The 17920-nt window shown below is 32.3% G+C and overlaps 1 protein-coding gene across 1 annotated transcript; it reads right to left on the reverse strand.

The window, feature by feature from the left end:
- Positions 1–1098: 1098 nt before the first annotated feature.
- On the reverse strand, positions 1099–17920 carry LOC148623736 (E2F-associated phosphoprotein-like). The gene is made up of 5 exons (XM_088565799.1): positions 17773–17920; positions 15033–15223; positions 12539–12643; positions 8263–8470; positions 1099–1410 (listed from the first exon to the last, which is right to left on the reverse strand). The coding sequence occupies exons 1-5, from the start codon at positions 17844–17846 to the stop codon at positions 1176–1178; spliced, it is 813 nt and encodes a 270-aa protein (XP_088421925.1). The 5' UTR covers positions 17847–17920; the 3' UTR covers positions 1099–1175.

The raw sequence follows: 17920 nt of genomic DNA on the forward strand, positions 1-17920 counted from the left end.
ACTTCCTCCAGTCTGCAGGATTCATTTCTACTTCATGCATCTCCAAACTGAAATTTCAAGGTGTGGGTCCATTCTTACTTTGAAAATTCCTCGAATATTGATAGTCTGTGATTCTCAGTGGAATTCATATTTTGTAAGAAATGCTGATTTAAGTGTAAGGAAATTTGAGAACATCAACGTATGTGTACAGCCAGGAATACCAAAAGCAATAATACAAAAGAAGATCCAAAAATATCTATTGATATATGGACTGTATAAATATACTACATTAAAACAAATGGTTATTGTTTAAAATGACTAAGTTTTGATTGCTTTATTTAGCTTACAATTTGGTTACACAAATATTTTTGATTACTTTGACGTCTTCCTTGACTCAGTACCTCAGCGCTTTGATTTCTGTACAAAAATAAAATTTTGTACACAGAAGACATTGTTATCAGCAAGAAACAAAGACATTAACACTAGGCTACATTGAATTTAGCTCTCTATTTAATCATTTCAGAAGTCTCACTCATACTACATGATGGACAACATTTTACTTGGCAATGTACTACTGTATTCAAAAGAAAGAGAATTACTCCTCACCAAGGCGTCTTTTATCTTGAATGTAAATTGTATCAACATTGGTGGGAAAAAAATCATTGAAATAGTAATGAATACTGAGAACAAAATTTTAAATAGTGTTAAATCTGCTATTATCATTAATTCAAAACTCATCTGAAATAAGAAGTCTATTGGATCTGGTCTATGATATTTTTGTTTGTTCTTCCCAGTTTTTCTGATAAATTTCATATTTTGTAATGTTACATTGATCTCAATCGTTCTACCTTGTAGGTTAACATAAACACACGTTTCTGTACAACTGCTGCATAATTATTTGTATGTATACCTTTATTTTGTAAATATAAATATGCACATATGGGTCTTAACCAATTATTGTAATTGTTTGAACCAATGAATATTTAGTTTTTAGAATTTAATACATGTACATGTATATGACAGGAACCAAACAAGATTTCCTGACAACTAAAAGGTAAGCCAGGTGGTATATATGCATACATCTGAAGTGTCATGGTTACAGTATAAATATCAATAGGACAATATTAACCATATTTTATTTGATTAAATATCTGGAGGGCTTAATGTAAGGAAAAAAACAGAATTTATCATCATCACTAATAGCTTGCTAGGACATTAAAGAAATGGTAAACTTCATCATTGTCAAACACCCCAACCACAGTAGAACATTCTGTACATTTAACAGGATGAAAATTGTCTCCTGAATCTCCAGCTCCTGTGTTCTGTTTCTTCCTTTTTTTCTTTTTCAAGGGTTGTTTTAAAAGTTCAGTTGTATCAACACGACAGTTCATAACAAACATTGCCCTGTATTGGTTTTGGTAAGACTCATGTCTGAAAATATAATGAACTGACTCACTTTCTCTGAAAATTATCTAGACTTTTTTAAGTTCCTTGTTACTGGAGGGGGTTAGTAAACTATTGTGAATGATCAAATGGGCATAATGAGTGTCCAAAAAATTTATAATTTGGTAGTAAATAAATAATACAAAACAGGATAGAGTGAAAACAAAAAATCTGTTCAATATAACAACTAAATAAAATACTTCACAGCTTGATATGACTTCAGAGGTCAAACACTGAACAGTTGGGACAAGTATTGATACAACATTCAAGCTTGATACATGTACATCTTTGAATTTTGATCGCTATTGGACTTGACACAGAATAAATATTTAACCAGAAACTGAAGTGGCCCCATTTTGGCCCTTACAATATTTCATAAATGGTTCTAATCACAACCAACAAAATACAATCCAAACCTTCCTTTGTAGTCACCTGTGGTATATGTACAAATGCTAATAGTAAAGTTATCGTCTGGACATTAAGAAAGTCATTGTTTTTTGTCCTTAATCCAAAACTGGTTCATGTCACAACCTATAAAATTACACCCAGTCTTCCTTATGTGTTATGGCATATTGAAGTACAATTCAAAAGATATCTGTTCACATCTACTCAAGTTATTGTTAAGGACATCATGAAAATGCTTGTTTCTGGCCTCTCATTCTTTAACGGTTCAAGTAATTAACCCTAAAAATCAACCCCAACCTTCCTTTGGTAGTTTAGCACATTGTTGTACAATTTCACAGAGATCCAAAATAATAGTCAAGTTACTGTCAAAAACATCAGAAAAATGATTGTTTCTCACCCCTTTTATATATGACAACAATGCCATACCAGACCTAAAAATAGAAAAACTTCTGTGTTGTGCAATTCCAACAAAGTATTTTTACCTATCTCATTTGAACACATGGTTCAAAATCCAACAAGTATGGACACACCACTCAAGCATGTTAGAAACAACTCTGAATTAAGAACCTCAGTGAGTGCATTCAAATACGCCATGCATCCACATTTTGGTCTCTCAAATAAAAAGTATTTGAAAAAGTTAACAAAAACAGAAAGTTTAAAGAGCCTTAATTCGTAGAAAACCTCAAAGAAACATCACTTGATCTGTAACTCATCATGGTACAGTGTAGACTCGCATACTAAAAACCAGCCCAATATCTGAAAGTGTTGAGATAAATATTTGGAAATCTATTGTTTTTATGAAATTTGCCAAGACAGCAGAGCAGAATGAAACATAAACTTGAACTGTTACTCATAATGGTAGAACCACATCACAACAATAGGCTCTTAAGAGCCTGAAATGCTCACCTGCTTTAATACATTTTACGAGTTGAATACATGCAAAATTAAATATGGTCAAACACCTTTGACCAAATTTGCACAGATGATATTTGTCATGATGCTGAAAATTTTTCCATGTACATTAATCATCATTCTAGTTATGTTAACTTAATAACAGGCTAAAACTAGTAAAAGTGAGAAAAAAAAATCATTCAAAAAGCTATCAGCTTTTTCCCAAATTTGTGCTAATCATTGATCTTTAAATATTTAATATTTTTTTACAATTTACATTAATCATCAATCTGCTATTGTTTTGTTAACAATGGGCAAAAACTAGGAAAATAGTAAAAAATGCCACTTTCTGGGCCATAACTTCAAGAAGTGTTAACCAATTTTTCTTAAATTTGCAACAAAAATAGACATTGAAATACCAAACATTTTATCAATCTATGTTAATCATCAATCTACTTTCGTTTTCTAAATAACAGCAAAACTGAAAATCAAAGTGCTGATTGCACAGGCGGTTTTTGATTCTTGTGAAAATTGTTGCATGAACAAAATTTCAAAGATTATATGATGTTAAATAAAATTGTGATCATACACTGCATTTAAAATACTATTAGGAACTGTTCTTTTTTAATATGTATTAACTAAAAGTCAATCAATACTACTGATCTACCTTCACACACACAAGGAGTTAAATATAGAGACTATATATAAATCCTTGATACACATTCACAAATTTTTGTTCCATTGAATCCTTTTCCCCAATTTTAAATCTATCCAAATGTTCATGTGCATTTACATTCAAAAGCTATATTAACAGAGTATTTATCCTACATAATAATTATACTTAAATAAAACCAATATCAGCTTAAGAAAATAATTTGTTCAACACAAGATTTTCAAAAACTAGACACTTTTATCAATTTGAATTTTCCCGCCAATTTTACTTGGTTAAAATCACTGCTCTTCACTTCTTGTTAATAAATAGTAAAATATGAATGATATGATGGATAATTTGACTTATAAGTGTGTTAAAGTGAAAATATTAAACATATTTTATCCTTCCATGTAAATTTATATTACTAAATATCTTTCAAGGCCAAAAAGAAGCCCCTTAATTCTTCAGTTCATATGAAGACTAGATCTTAATTTTATTTGCATAAATAATAGAATATTATTGAGCAGATAAATTGCAAGAAACATATTTACTGGTTATAAAAAGGTATTGAATGATATAAAAAGAAATTACATATGGACTATATTGTTGTTTAGTGTTCAGAAATAGTAGGGAAGTTCCAGTGATAGACCTGTGACATAAGGTATTTTGATCCTAAAGGATCAAAAACCCCAAAAATGTCAAAAGTAACACTTTCAAGGGCCATAACTCCAAGAACAAGCTACTGATTTTTCTGAAATTTGCACCGGCAATGGTCAATTGGTCAATTGGTTTTAGAGGAGAAGTATTTCAAAGAAAAGTTAAGGACAGACAACAGATAATAACGACAGCAATGACAACTGATGCCAAGTGATGATCAAAAAAGGCCAGGTGAGCTAAAAATCATCTCAATATCTGCAAGTGTTTTGAAAAAAAAATCTGGAAAACAGTAATTTTTATAATATTTGTTAACTCCAAGGCCCGTAATTTTGGTTAAAATCAGCAAAGCAAAACAAAACACAAACTTCATCTGTAACTCATCATGGTAGACTCACACACAAAAAGTCAGATCAATACCAGCAAGCATGTCGAAAAAAAAGTACAGAAATCTTATTTTTTATGAAATTTGAAAGTCCAAGACCTGTTATTTCAGTAAAAATCAGCAGAGCAGAACAAAATGTAAACTTGATCTGTAACTCATCATAGTAGAATTACATATTAAAAATCAACTCATTATCTGCAAGCGTTTGAAAAAAAATCTGGAAAACTAATTTTTATACAAATCTGCTAAGTCCAAGACCCATTATTTTGGTAAAAATCAGTGGAGCAGAATGAAAGTTAAACTTAATTTGTAACTCATCATGGTAGACTCACACCACAAATAAGCTAAATATCTGCAAGCATTAAGAAAAATGATGAACCGATTGATGGATGGATGAACAGACAGACGGGTCAAAAACATACCCTCTGCAACTTTGTTGCTTGAGGTATAATTGAACACAGGATAAGAAACTGACAAGAAATGATGTGGCCCCTCTATGGCTCCCAATTCCTAAACAGTATAAGTCATGGACAATGCACCCTCAGTATTAATCAAGGTCTTCCTTCATTGTATGGTGCCTTGTGGTCTAATTTCAAATAGATCCAAATACTTTTACTCAAATTATTGTTCAGACATCAAGAAAATGCCTGCTTTATGCTCTCCTTGGCCTCTAATATCTCAGTACTTCAAGTCAAAACCACCAAAGCCAGTCACAGCCTTTCTTTTGTGAATGACATATTGTGGTAAATTTCAAAGAGATCAATTCAATTATACTCGTGTTATCATATGGGCATCAAGAAAATGCTTGTTTCTGGTCCAATTTTGGCCTCTCATTCCCATACAGTTTCAAGTAACAAATTGAAGAATTAAGCCAGTCTTCCTTTGGTGGTGTGGTACATTGTGGTACAATTTCATAAAGATCTATATCATATATCTGTATCCTCAAGTTATTGTCTGGACATGAAATTTCTATGGACAATGAAGCTGACAGCATGATACCATTATATGATAACAAATTTTTGTGGTTGTATAAAAGTAGTCTACCAGTAAGCATAATATCATTTAATCATTATCAACAGTTTCTTCTTATCTTTATGGTTTCCAAGAAATCAACATTCCTTTTGAGGTATAGATCCTTGGATGACTTCAGAAGGATCCATACATTTTACCCAAGTAATTGTGTTCCATGTAGTCCATCCAGGAGAAGTCAAGAAGCCAAGCATGTTGGAGCTATGACACCTAAACGGCCGAATATCCTTTCCACATGAGAACCTATCAGTGTAGGCACGTGGAACGTGAGCACCATGTACAAAGAAGTTAGAAATGCAAATATTGCAAAAGAGATGAGGAACTATAATCTAGAAATCTTGGAACTTTGCGAAACTAGATGGAACAAAGCAGGGCAAATTTGACTAGCCAGTAGTGAGCCCACCATTTATTCAGAGCATAAAGATAAAAACGCACACCACACAATAGGAGTGGCTATCATTATGTCACAAAAAGCAGAAAGATCGCTCATAGGATGGGAACCAATAAACGAAAGACTCATACTTGCAAAGTTTAGTACTGCACACAAACAAATAACACTTACAGTAATCATGTATTGTGCACCAACAAATGAAGCAGAGGAAGATGAGAAAGAACAATTTTATGATCAGGTTCAAAACATCATTAACAAGAGAACAGAAAGAGAGATAGTTCTGATGATGGGAGACTAATGCCAAGGTTGGAAATGATAACACCGGCCATGAAGACATACAGGAAAACATGGAGTAAGAAAGATAAATAAGAACGGATTACATCTGGCAGACTTTTGTGCAGAAAACAAACAAGTCATTGGAGGTACAATTTTCCCACACAAGGAACTCCACAAAAACAACATGGATATCCCTGATCATAACACCAGAAACCAAATAGATCATATTTGCATAAACAAGAAATTCAGTAGAACACTTCTTGACATGAGAGTAAAAAGAGAGGCAGATGTAGCATCAGACCATCGATTAGTATTGGAAAAATGCAACTGAAACTCAAGAGATATGGTGACAACGACACCATAACTAAATACAATGTGGTCAGGCAAAGATCAATATTTAGGTATCAGCAGACACTCTCAGAAAAGCTGCAACACCTTAGTCCTGAAGATGAGAGCTTACTGGATGGAAAATGGGACAAGATTAAGGAATCTTACATAACATCATTAGAGATTTGTATTGGGGAAAAAGAAGACCAGCAACAAACCATGGATAAAGGAAGCAACCATAGACACTATGGAAGAAAGAATAAACATCAATCTACTCAATGCAAGAACAAGATCTAAGACAAACAGGCTTCAAAGAAAATACAAATACAACCATAATGAAGTCAATAAGAAAGTTAAAGATGACAAGAAAAAGTTTATCGATGACCTAGCCACACAAGCAGAAACAGCGGCAGGAAATAGAAATATGAGAGATATGTACAAAATCAACAGAACACTGTCAGGAAAACGGTCTCCACCTGAAAAACCAATAAAAAAGATACCAACAGAACTGTCCTAACATCAGCTGACGAACAAAAGTTTAGATGGAAAGAACACTTGGAACAACTTTTGAATAGGCCAAGACCAAAAAAACCAGATCATAAACCACCAGCAGAACATGATATTCCCATAACACTAGTCACATCAAGTAAAAATGAAATAAGAAAAGTCATAAAATCTTTAAACAACAGCAAATCAGTAGGACCAGATGGAATACCAGCAGTGGTGATGAAATATGCCCTAGAAATAACTGTAAACACATTTCAATACCTCTTTGAAAAACGTGGCAGGAAGAAACCATACCAGAAGAATGGAAAGAGGGTTTCATCATCAAACTTCCAAAAAAGGATGACCTAAGTCAATACAAAAACTATCATGGTATTATGTTATTATAAACACCAGGAAAAGTTTTCAACAAAATCATTTTAGAAAGAATGAAGACATCAGTAGACAAACTTAGACCATCAAGCAGGCTTTAGAAAGGACAGATCTTGTACAGACCAAACAGCAACTCTCAGAATCATCATAGAACAATCACTGGAATGGAACTCACCACTACATCAATTTCATTGACTTTGAGAAGGCCTTCTATAGTGTAGATAGAGCAGCACTATGGAACATCATGAGGCACTACAGCATACCCGAAAAATTTGTAGCAATCATTAGCAATACACATCAAGGCATGACTTGATAGGGTACTACATGGAGGTGATGTCACTGGAAAGTTTCCAGTCCAGACAGACAGATGCATCCTTTCACCGTTCTTGCTCTTGTTAGCAACTGACTAGATCATGAAAGAAAGTACTAACAACAAAAGGAATGGAATCCAGTGGACACTCCTGGACCAGCTCAATGATCTTGACTTTATCAGTGGCCTATTATCTGTGCAAGAGTAAACAGGCAAAAGTCAAGTAAGTTAATTGTGTTGACAAAACAAAAATGATTGTTTTGGCCCTTACTTAAAACCTTTACAGTCACAACTACTAAAACCCAGGCTTTCTAATGTTTTATGGCACCTTGTGGGATAATTTCAAAGACATCCATTAAATTATACTCAAGTTATGGTCTGGACATTAAGAAATGCTTGTTTCTAGCCCTTATTTGTGTATGGTTGAAGTCAAAACCCAAAAGTCGATTCCAGACAGCTTTTTTTTGTGGTATTGCATCATATGGTGTATTTCCATAGAGATCCATATATATACTTAAGTTATTGCCTGGAAACCAAATGTCTACAGATAGCAGATGATGAGATGGAGTATAACAGTAGTAAGTCACAAATGGGATGGTGATTGGTGAAGACAAAACTACATATGAAATAACTTTTTTACATACCTCTGACAATCCAAACATAATAATGTCATACATGCAGGACAGTTAAGCACAGCATCACTACTAGGGAGTTTCTTTGTCTGGGTTAATGAAGCCCTGTAGGACTGTCTGTGCGAATCCATCCATTTTTGATCTTCTTCGTCCAGTTTTGGATCATACAGTAAATCATCATTACTGATTCTTTTCTGTCTCTGTTTGACACGCTCATCTCCTGTGAAATATAACATGACTTAAACCTAGAGACCATCTTTGTCCATAAAGATCATAGATCAGGCAAATGTACTTTTTGTTTCTTAAATAATGACTGCTTTTATGTATACAAGAGACTAAATTATGCTTATTTGAGTGTATTCTTGTCAGTAATGTGGAATAATCTTTTAATTTTTAGATCTCTAATTACAGATGAGACATATAAGTACTGATTAAATGACTCTCCTAGGTCTTTGTCATTAATATTGCAATCAATAATTTGATAAATTTCATTCTTGGGATTTATGATCTTATCAATTAATACTTTATTTTTGTTGTTATGTGTATTCATTTGTTCTTTGAATGAATACTATATAAAAACTACAAATGACATTTCGCATTTGACCTCAGAATGATCTCAGAATGACATTTTGATTTCACAGAAACAATGATATAAAAAATTGACATTACTAATCTTTCAGTTGAAGGAAAATTCAAGATGTGCCAATATTTTTGTTATCTCACTGCAACATCAAGTGTAAATATCTCCATTCAGGTTCTGTTTTCATATTTTTCCAGTCTGAACAGCTGGTTTGCCAATTACAGAGTTTTTAATTTAATTTCTGGACTTTAGTAAAAACTGTTAATTTTGAGGATGGGCAAACTTATTCCCTTGATTTCATTTTTATAACAAATGTCAAACAAGACAGTCTGAATGTTATTTTTCCATTACTTGACAATTCTAACTTTACAGTGCTTAATTTACTTTAAACAAGGAAGAAAAAATCAGTGTACAAAATAATTAACGCATATCTGTATGTTTTAGAAAGAGAGAAAAAAAACCAAACATTACTACAATGCTTTTGATTATGTGGTAGTTTATATTTTTGGGTATTAAACTATAATCTAAGTTCAGAAAGAACACACTTTCTGATTGGATAAACAATTTTGTCCATCATCTCGTGGACCAAATTTTGAAATTTGACTGTGATGTCATCAACCTTTTTTTATGAATTTCTCCTTGAATTTTGATATCAAAATTATGCAAGGTTTGCTCATTTCTAACAGTAGACACTACTCTACTTTATAGAACGACCAAACCTCACATACATCAATATCATAAAACACAAGAATACACAAGAATAAACAAATATCCAAAAATATAAACTACCACTGCTGTCCAAAAATATTTGCCCTACTATAGAGTTACTTCCCTCTGAGCACAAATCATGGCTAGTAATAGTATTAACCAAAAAATGGCAAATGAATTATTTCAGATAAATACATTAAGGTTCTTCTCAAATCAAGACCCAGGATACATGCACATATATATATACATATAAAACTGTCAATATTTTCATTACTTTTTTTATTAAAGAGCAGAGATCCTCTGAAACACTTGTATACAATGTGTACTCCTCAATACATTTCTTCTTTTCATACTAAATTCTTTAATATGATTTGGGATTTCTTTGCACAGGTAAGGCAAATGCATATTTCAGAGCAAAATTGTAATTTCCTCTCTTGAAATTGTGTTGATTTTAATAAAATAGTGCTTAAATAGAGAAAATGTTGATTTTTCTATGTATTTCTGGTACTTCTCTGTGCACAAAAACCTATTTATTTCACTCTATATGTATTCCCCCATAAAACAAAGATTGGAAGGACCTCTGCAATATGTCAAAGGAACTATTAACAATTATTTTGGAATAGAATATCTGGTTCCCTTGCCTGTGTTTTTTTTATTCGAAAATTACCAAAAAATGTATGTAGATGTAAAGTCACATTTTCACACATTTTTCAGAAAGTAAAGAAATGCATTGTAAAGTATATGAAGTATGGCAACTTTCCAGAATGCTTCACTTAAAAAGTACTGAAATAATGAATATATTGACAGTTAAATGTGTGTACATATATATGTCCTAGATCTTACCTTCGGAAAAACCTTAAAAGGAAATTATACCCTAGGAGTACACAAATGAATGATCGCGACTATTGACAGAAATATATCGACCCTTGTCTACCTTGAACCTTTCCAATATAAATGTTGTAGTGAAGTATTAATACAAGTTTCTTTTTCAGTTTTATTTGACACAGTATACTAGTATTGTAAACTTTTTGATTCCCTCTGATACTGATGTTTCAGTTGGTATTGAATTCCTTGATATAGTTGTCTTAAATGATAGTTCCAAATAACTGACAAGAAGTACACTCAAATGAGAATAATTTAGTCTTTTGAGGCATTTTTATAGAGATATAAGGTTTTTTGCCAAATTTGTCAACTTAATTATAATAAATCTTGTGTGTTATAATGAATATGAATTCATGATATTCCCAAACTGCTTTGAGCAACAACATGAAATATGCTTAGAAATGCCTGAAAAGATCAATTTAAATGAATGACACTAAAGATATGTTTGAGGTCTTTTCAAATTATTTACAAGGACTTGTGGAAGTTATATATAAAAAAATCATGACTGTTTTGTGTCTCTCAAACCACAGATTCCTGGAACTGCTTTCATGACAATTTGTTTATTTTATAAAAGATGTGATAGAGTGAAACAAATGCCCCTGCACCAAGATAGAAGGGGCTTCAAGGGCAATAACTCTTATAAAGAATTGTCCTAAAATTCCAACCCAAAATGTTTAAGGCCTTGTTATAAAAATCTTTTCAATTGAAGTTTCTTCCTATCTTTCATGGTTTCCATGACAAAAGTCAAAAACATAAAGCCTGTCAAGGGCAATAACTCTTAGAAGTAATTGCTGTACAACTTCAACCAAATGGAGACTAATTTATAGTTCTTCTGACTAAAGTTACAGTTTCAGAGAAATATGTTGAAATTAATTAATATAAAAGTAGGCTCTGCTTATGAGAGATAGATTTATTTGTACTCAAATAACATCTGACTTTCTTATTAACTTCTCGGCTTTGTTGCAACATCGCTATTCTTGTTTTTAACAGAGAACCTACATATGTAGGATGTCGCTTACACTCCATCCCTAATGCACTGTCCCTATTATTAACTCCATCCCTATTATACACTCCATCCAAAACACACCGTCCCTATTATACCCAATGTTCTAAAATTTCAAATAGCATTAAGAGCCATGTTTTTTGTTCCATCAGCATTATTAATACACATTTTGAAGTAGATTTTTCTTGAATGCTTGAGACCAATCATAGTAGCAATCAACTCCATGGTTTCAGGGAGGAAAGGATTATTTTTTAGAGAAAAGTCATTGAGCACAAAAAATAGGTGAAGCAGAATAAAATCGGATTTAAAATATTGGTTCATTGAAATATCGTGTACCTGTTTGAAATTGTTGCAATAAAATTCAAAAGTAAAAAAATAAGCTAGAAAAGATTTGGCCCTAGAAATTAAAATCTATCTTAAATCCGTAACATGGGCTAGTCACTTCTATTTTTTCCTATAGTAACCCTAATAAAAACTAAGCCTCATACAAACATAGTTTGTTCCCATACATATTCCAATACCTGACCTCCAAACTCAACGAAATTATTGTTGACCAGAAATTCCAACATTTTAACGTCAGGCTCAGAGCAGTCTTAAGAATCAGTGTGATTTTTCACAAAATAATATTTTTCTCTACCTAATATTAGTTACAAACATATCTTCTAGTCCCATGTTTTGTATAGATAATAAACATCGGTAAATAAGGTAAAAAAAAACTGATAATAGCTTGTCATAAAGAAATGTGATGTACAAGGTACAAAAATCATGTTTTTTTATACTTTAATTAAAAAATATTTAGAATTTGACCAAAGCAAAAAAATATTCATTTAATTACATACAGTATCCCTATGAAGGATATAAAGTCAGACATTTCAACAAAAACAACCCATTGTTTCAGTATTATTTGTGACAAAATTCATAGTTGTTAAAGCATTCTTCCTATACATACATACAACCCAACATGGATAAACATCAAAGCTTTTCACATTTTCTTCATGCTTGAATGAAGACCCCATTGGTGAGGTTTTTTATCTTCGAAGTGGGTTTTACATTTGTACATTTCTTGTCTGCACATTGCTATCTACAGTTACAATAGTATTTTTTTTAAACCAAACCTTGCAAGACCATTTCTTCTTCATCAGAATCAAAATAAACATCATCATAAAATTTCTGCTCAGAAGACACTGCTTGGTCAGACAATTCAGAGGTACCTGGATGAGCTGAAATATGCAATTGCATTTGTCTGTCATAAGTAAACATTTAACAAATTTACCTTGATCAGCCAAAAATATATTACATTAGAAACATTAATGTGTTATGTAAAATATTATTAGGTTTTTACCTATAAATCATAAAACCTTGTGCAGAACATATCTATTCTACAGAAGCATACTTCTCCACTGTCAGAGAATGTTTCCATAAACACTAAAACACTAAGCAGTGGTTAAATTTAACATGTTTAAGGCCACCAGTATCTCACAATTTCATCAATTCCTGTTTCTACATTTATTTCTAGAGCCAAACTGATATAACCTTTAGTAGTACCAGAAACATGATTAAAGGATTTCCATCATGGAATAATTTTTCAATGTGCCCAAACCTACATCAAACTATATTTTAATACAGACAAAAAGAATAAATCTAGTCATTTACAATCTAGGTTATAAAAAGAGTAAAACTAGAGCAAATGTACCCGCTAATGCATGGAAAATAAAATAAGACATTGCTGAGTGACTAAGATGAAAGTTGTCCACATGGTACAAGGTATACAGAAACACTATACTAAACAGACGATATACACTAATGGAACAGACAGCATACACTAAACATATGGACAATAACTTATATACCTATTAACAGGACATACTGGTAAATTATGAACAAAATGTCTGAGTTCTATAGTCATTATAACATGTTTTTCATGATACTTATGAAAAATGAAATTCATATTTGGTCTAAATTTTATTGAGGTAACTGCCTCACTAGCCTGGGTGTTTATATGGCCCTGTCATTAACATTGTCATTAATACACATTCAGCAATCATTCTGTGAAAATATTTGAATGTTTCCTTTCTTCCTTTTCCTAAAATCAAGAGAGATTCCAATTTTCATGGATAATAATTTTCAAAATTGAAAGTCTTGAAGAAAAAGAGGGACATGAATTGGAATTTTTTTAGCATTAAATATTGACAAACTTTGCCTAACTTGAGCTATTCTATATGGTCACAATACAGATTGTCAAATATAATTCTTATAATCAAAATATAACTTTTGAACAATTACAAAACAATTCAAAGTAAAGGAAATATTAATACATAATACTTATTTATCAGTTATAGAACTTTAGAATTCTCAACTATTTGTGAGAACTAAGTTCATATTTGTACCAGAGTTACTTCCCTTCTTGAAGTTTCTGCCTGGTATTGATGTAGTAACCAAACTTAACCTGCCATAGACATTACAGTTATGAAATAACACCTGATTAATTATGTCGAATTTACATTTATTCCTGTTTAAACTTTTATAGGATATAATTATTTATAACAATAAGTACATTGTATCCCCAAATGAGGACTGTAGAAAATTTAAATGATCATCAGACAAAATGTATGATGAGAAAGAGCAATTGTTAAATTCTGTTCATGTAGTTCAGACCAGTCACTGGCTCCGTTATTGGCATTCAAGCTTATATCTACAAAAGTTGCAAGCCTTTCCCCCTGCTACCATGTAAGAAACTGCCTGCTTTATAAACTGCAGCTTTGTAAGACATCTTATAAATTTTATAACATATCTTATACAGTTTATAAGATACATGTATCTTATTAACAATAAAAGATAACTCATAAATCATATAAGATATCTTTAAAGAGGAGTAACTATAAATATGGTGTGCCAAAAATGACAAAAGCATGATATCATAATGCGACCACAATTTTTTGTTGTTGTGTAAAAACATACAGTGTATCCTCTGATGATGGAATATGGTTGATAAGATTTCTTAAAGTGAAAACATAACATGACATATCTTTTATTCCCAAATCAGGAACTCACAAGAAGCAAGAGGGGTTTAATATCAAAGAAGAAAAGAACATGACTGATAGATGATGAGAATGTAACAGTTTGGTTTAAAAAGAAAATAAGACACATAAAGACCTTTTAGCTTACAACGACAAATTTACTGTGTAGAATCAGTAGTTGACTGATTGAAAATGGTTATACCAAGTACTCATTGTAGAGAAATGGTGTTACGAAGTACTCGTTGTAGAGAAATGGTGTTACCAAGTACTCATTGTAGAGAATTGGTCATACCAAGAACACATTGTAGAGAATTGGTCATACCAAGTACTCATTGTAGAGAATTGGTCATACTAAGTACTCATTGTAGAGAAATGGTCATACCAAGTACTCATTCTAGAGAATTGGTCATACCAAGTACTCATGGTATAGAAATGGTGTTACATGTACCAAGTACTCATTGTAGAAAATGGTCATATCATGTACCCATTGTAGAGGTCAAGCCTGCCTTGGTATATTTTTCTTTTTATTGCCAATAAAAAGGTTTTGTTATTTGGATAAACATTTAAATGATTTCAAGCAATCAATAATTACCTATTTGAGTTGATATTTCAGAATGACTGTGTTGATTTTTGAGCTGCTGTATATGTTTGTCTAGTTCACTGTTCATTTCCTTCTCAAAGTCATCTTCACTTGAAGAATGTGATCTGTGCCGAACTTTACTTTCCAATTTCCTTTTCTGTTCAGGAGTTCCATGAAGAATGACATCTATGTCATCCTCTGAACTACAAGTATATCATTATATGATCAAAAGTTATACTGCTGGGGCCAACCAAAAAAATTTGGTTTCCTGTTTATTGACTTACTCATTAAAAACCTAACTACTCAATATTTTTTTCATCCTTTCCAAAACGATTTTTTTTATTCTATTTTTAGCACATTGGCTTCACTTTTTGGCCTTTTTCAGAAAAAAAAATTCACCTACCAACATGTACTTACTCACATCTAAAATTGTAATTTGATAAACAGCAAACCAACATTTTTTTAATGATGGCCTGGAAGTTACCGTCAACTAGTTTAATCATTTAGAAGAGCCTGAATCATCTACTGGTAGTGGCCATATTATGAGTATTTGATCAAGCAGAACAAAAAAATTATTAAATCATTTTTCATTGACAAAGGCACATCTTAACAACTTGGACATTTTTGAAGGCCTCATTAAAAAATCATTTCATCAGTAAAATTTTCTTTTTATCTATTATGGTTTTCAAGATGTAAGTGTGCCATAATTTTAGGCCTTTCAATGAGGGTCAATGCTGTTTGTATTGAACTACACACTTATACACATAAAATTCCTACAACCAAAAACTATCTATCCTCAGTTGAAATGTTCATATAGATTTTCAAATACATTCGACAAAACATGGATAATGATGCACCTTCATGTTGCTATTGGTGACCTATTTTGTTATAACCTACTTGGTTGTACCAGACTGAGCAGAGCTCCATATAAGGGGAGTAATTGAGTAATTCCCAATTAACCCTAAGGTTTTGTCATCAAAAGACCAACAGCAAAAATAGAAACCCAATTTAGAACAAGACTTGAAGAGGCTCTTAAGAGCCTGAATCGCTTACCTGGTTTAATAGCTTTAAAAGTCCAATACATGTACAGTGTAGGGTTCTGAATACAGGGATTTTGTCCTAATATCAACTATATAGCCCGACTCAGGCCAAATATAATTATTAAGTAGAATTTCATCCCTTCACACCTCTAAAAAATTGACAAAAAAATTAAAAAAATGGATCAGGAATTTCAAAATCAGAATTTTTTTCATGTCAGTTTCTAGTATTGAGGTACATTGTACTTTAACACACAAGTTTTTTTCATTTCTTGATGACTAAAAGATGTTTTTTCTACTGAAACTGATGTGACAATAAATTTAGAACAAATCTATAATTCAAATACATTCGCAGCTAAAATTACATGCATGCTAGCAAATACCTGGTAAGGAATAAAAATATAAAAAAATTTCCCCCCATCCCATATTTTTTGTGAAGGTTGAAAATCTACCATTTACGTTTACCTAGCCTAAAATATTCATATGAAAAGGTGACCCCAGATTTGGGACACTTTGCATTAAATAATTTTCGAAAAATATATCAAATATATTCCAATTTACTACTTTGCAATCACTTCAAAAAAATTATCTAGAAAATGAAGTTTATGAACACAGGTTTCATTATCAAATACTTCTAATAGAGTCAAAGACTAATCAAGGGAGCCAAGGTTATAGCGGTAATCAAAAGAATGTAGTCCTGGGACAAAGACCAGACATGGAAAACAGACATACACAACAAAGAACATAAAGTAACTAAAATAATACATACAAAGTAATAAAAACAAATGAGCAAGTCGGGCTTCACTAAAAACTGGGAGCATGGACCAGATGCACTGGTAGGGTAAGCATCCTCTGCCTTTCTAGAAACACCTGCTGAGTTGCTCATAAAAAGTCAAGTCCGGGGTAGACGAAAGAGGAATGGAAAACTACGATATGTTGAACAAATCAGTTTTCATGGCGCAGATGGATACACCGTAACAATAAATGAGTTCATGATGACAACCATAAAACTTCTGTTGTGGTAACTTCAATCTTGACAAAGATAACCTTGTTCCAGAAGCCTACTTGTTAGAAGTCTAGCGCAATACAAAAAGTCTGCACAGCTTCGGCAAGCATTGGCATAACATATCAGTTGTGATATGAACACTCCATATGCAGGTGCTGAAGGGATGTTGACACAGATGAAAGGAAAGTTGACAATTCTGAATGAAAAGTCATCATGTTTGTTGTAAAGTTTGGTCAGCTGTTTTCCATTACCATTGATTTTTAAGCGTAAATAAGGAATAGACAACTTTCACAATCATAATCACTTTCTGTCAGAAGTGACATTTATAGAAAGTGACTTCAACAGTAAGGATGTGAATGTCTTAACTTTTAACACAGACAGACTGTGTGTACAATACAGCCTGTTATTTAGAATAGAAGTCACACATATTCCTGTTGGTCAAGACATCAGTGACATTATGGTGCAGTGAAATAAAATTTGCATACAAATAGCTTAGTCCATCAAAGGTAAACACTAAAATCATATCAATAACTAAAATAATAGCTATACAAAGTCCCCAGTTTCCATCAAATTCGACGTAAATGGCGAATGTGAAAGTCTTCTACATTGTCATTGACCACAAACTTTTGTGGTGCGCGCGGCATGGACGTATTAATAAAAAACACGATTTATACTGAACTTCTTAAGTACAAAACGTAAAAATAAACACCTTTCATAAGGTTCTTGGTCGCTCTCGTCGTTAAAATCATAACAGTCGTAGTCAGTGTCAATGTACTTGGTCATTTTCGGTCTGATCGAAGGGTATGTCTTGGTTCGGGGAGTGAAGTCAACGTTTGTAATACGAAATGTAATAACTT

Source organism: Perna viridis, chromosome 2 (genome assembly GCF_037379345.1).
Source record: "Perna viridis isolate PV_CMFRI_1.1 ecotype Kerala chromosome 2, ASM3737934v1, whole genome shotgun sequence".
Lineage (NCBI taxonomy): Eukaryota > Metazoa > Mollusca > Bivalvia > Mytilida > Mytilidae > Perna > Perna viridis.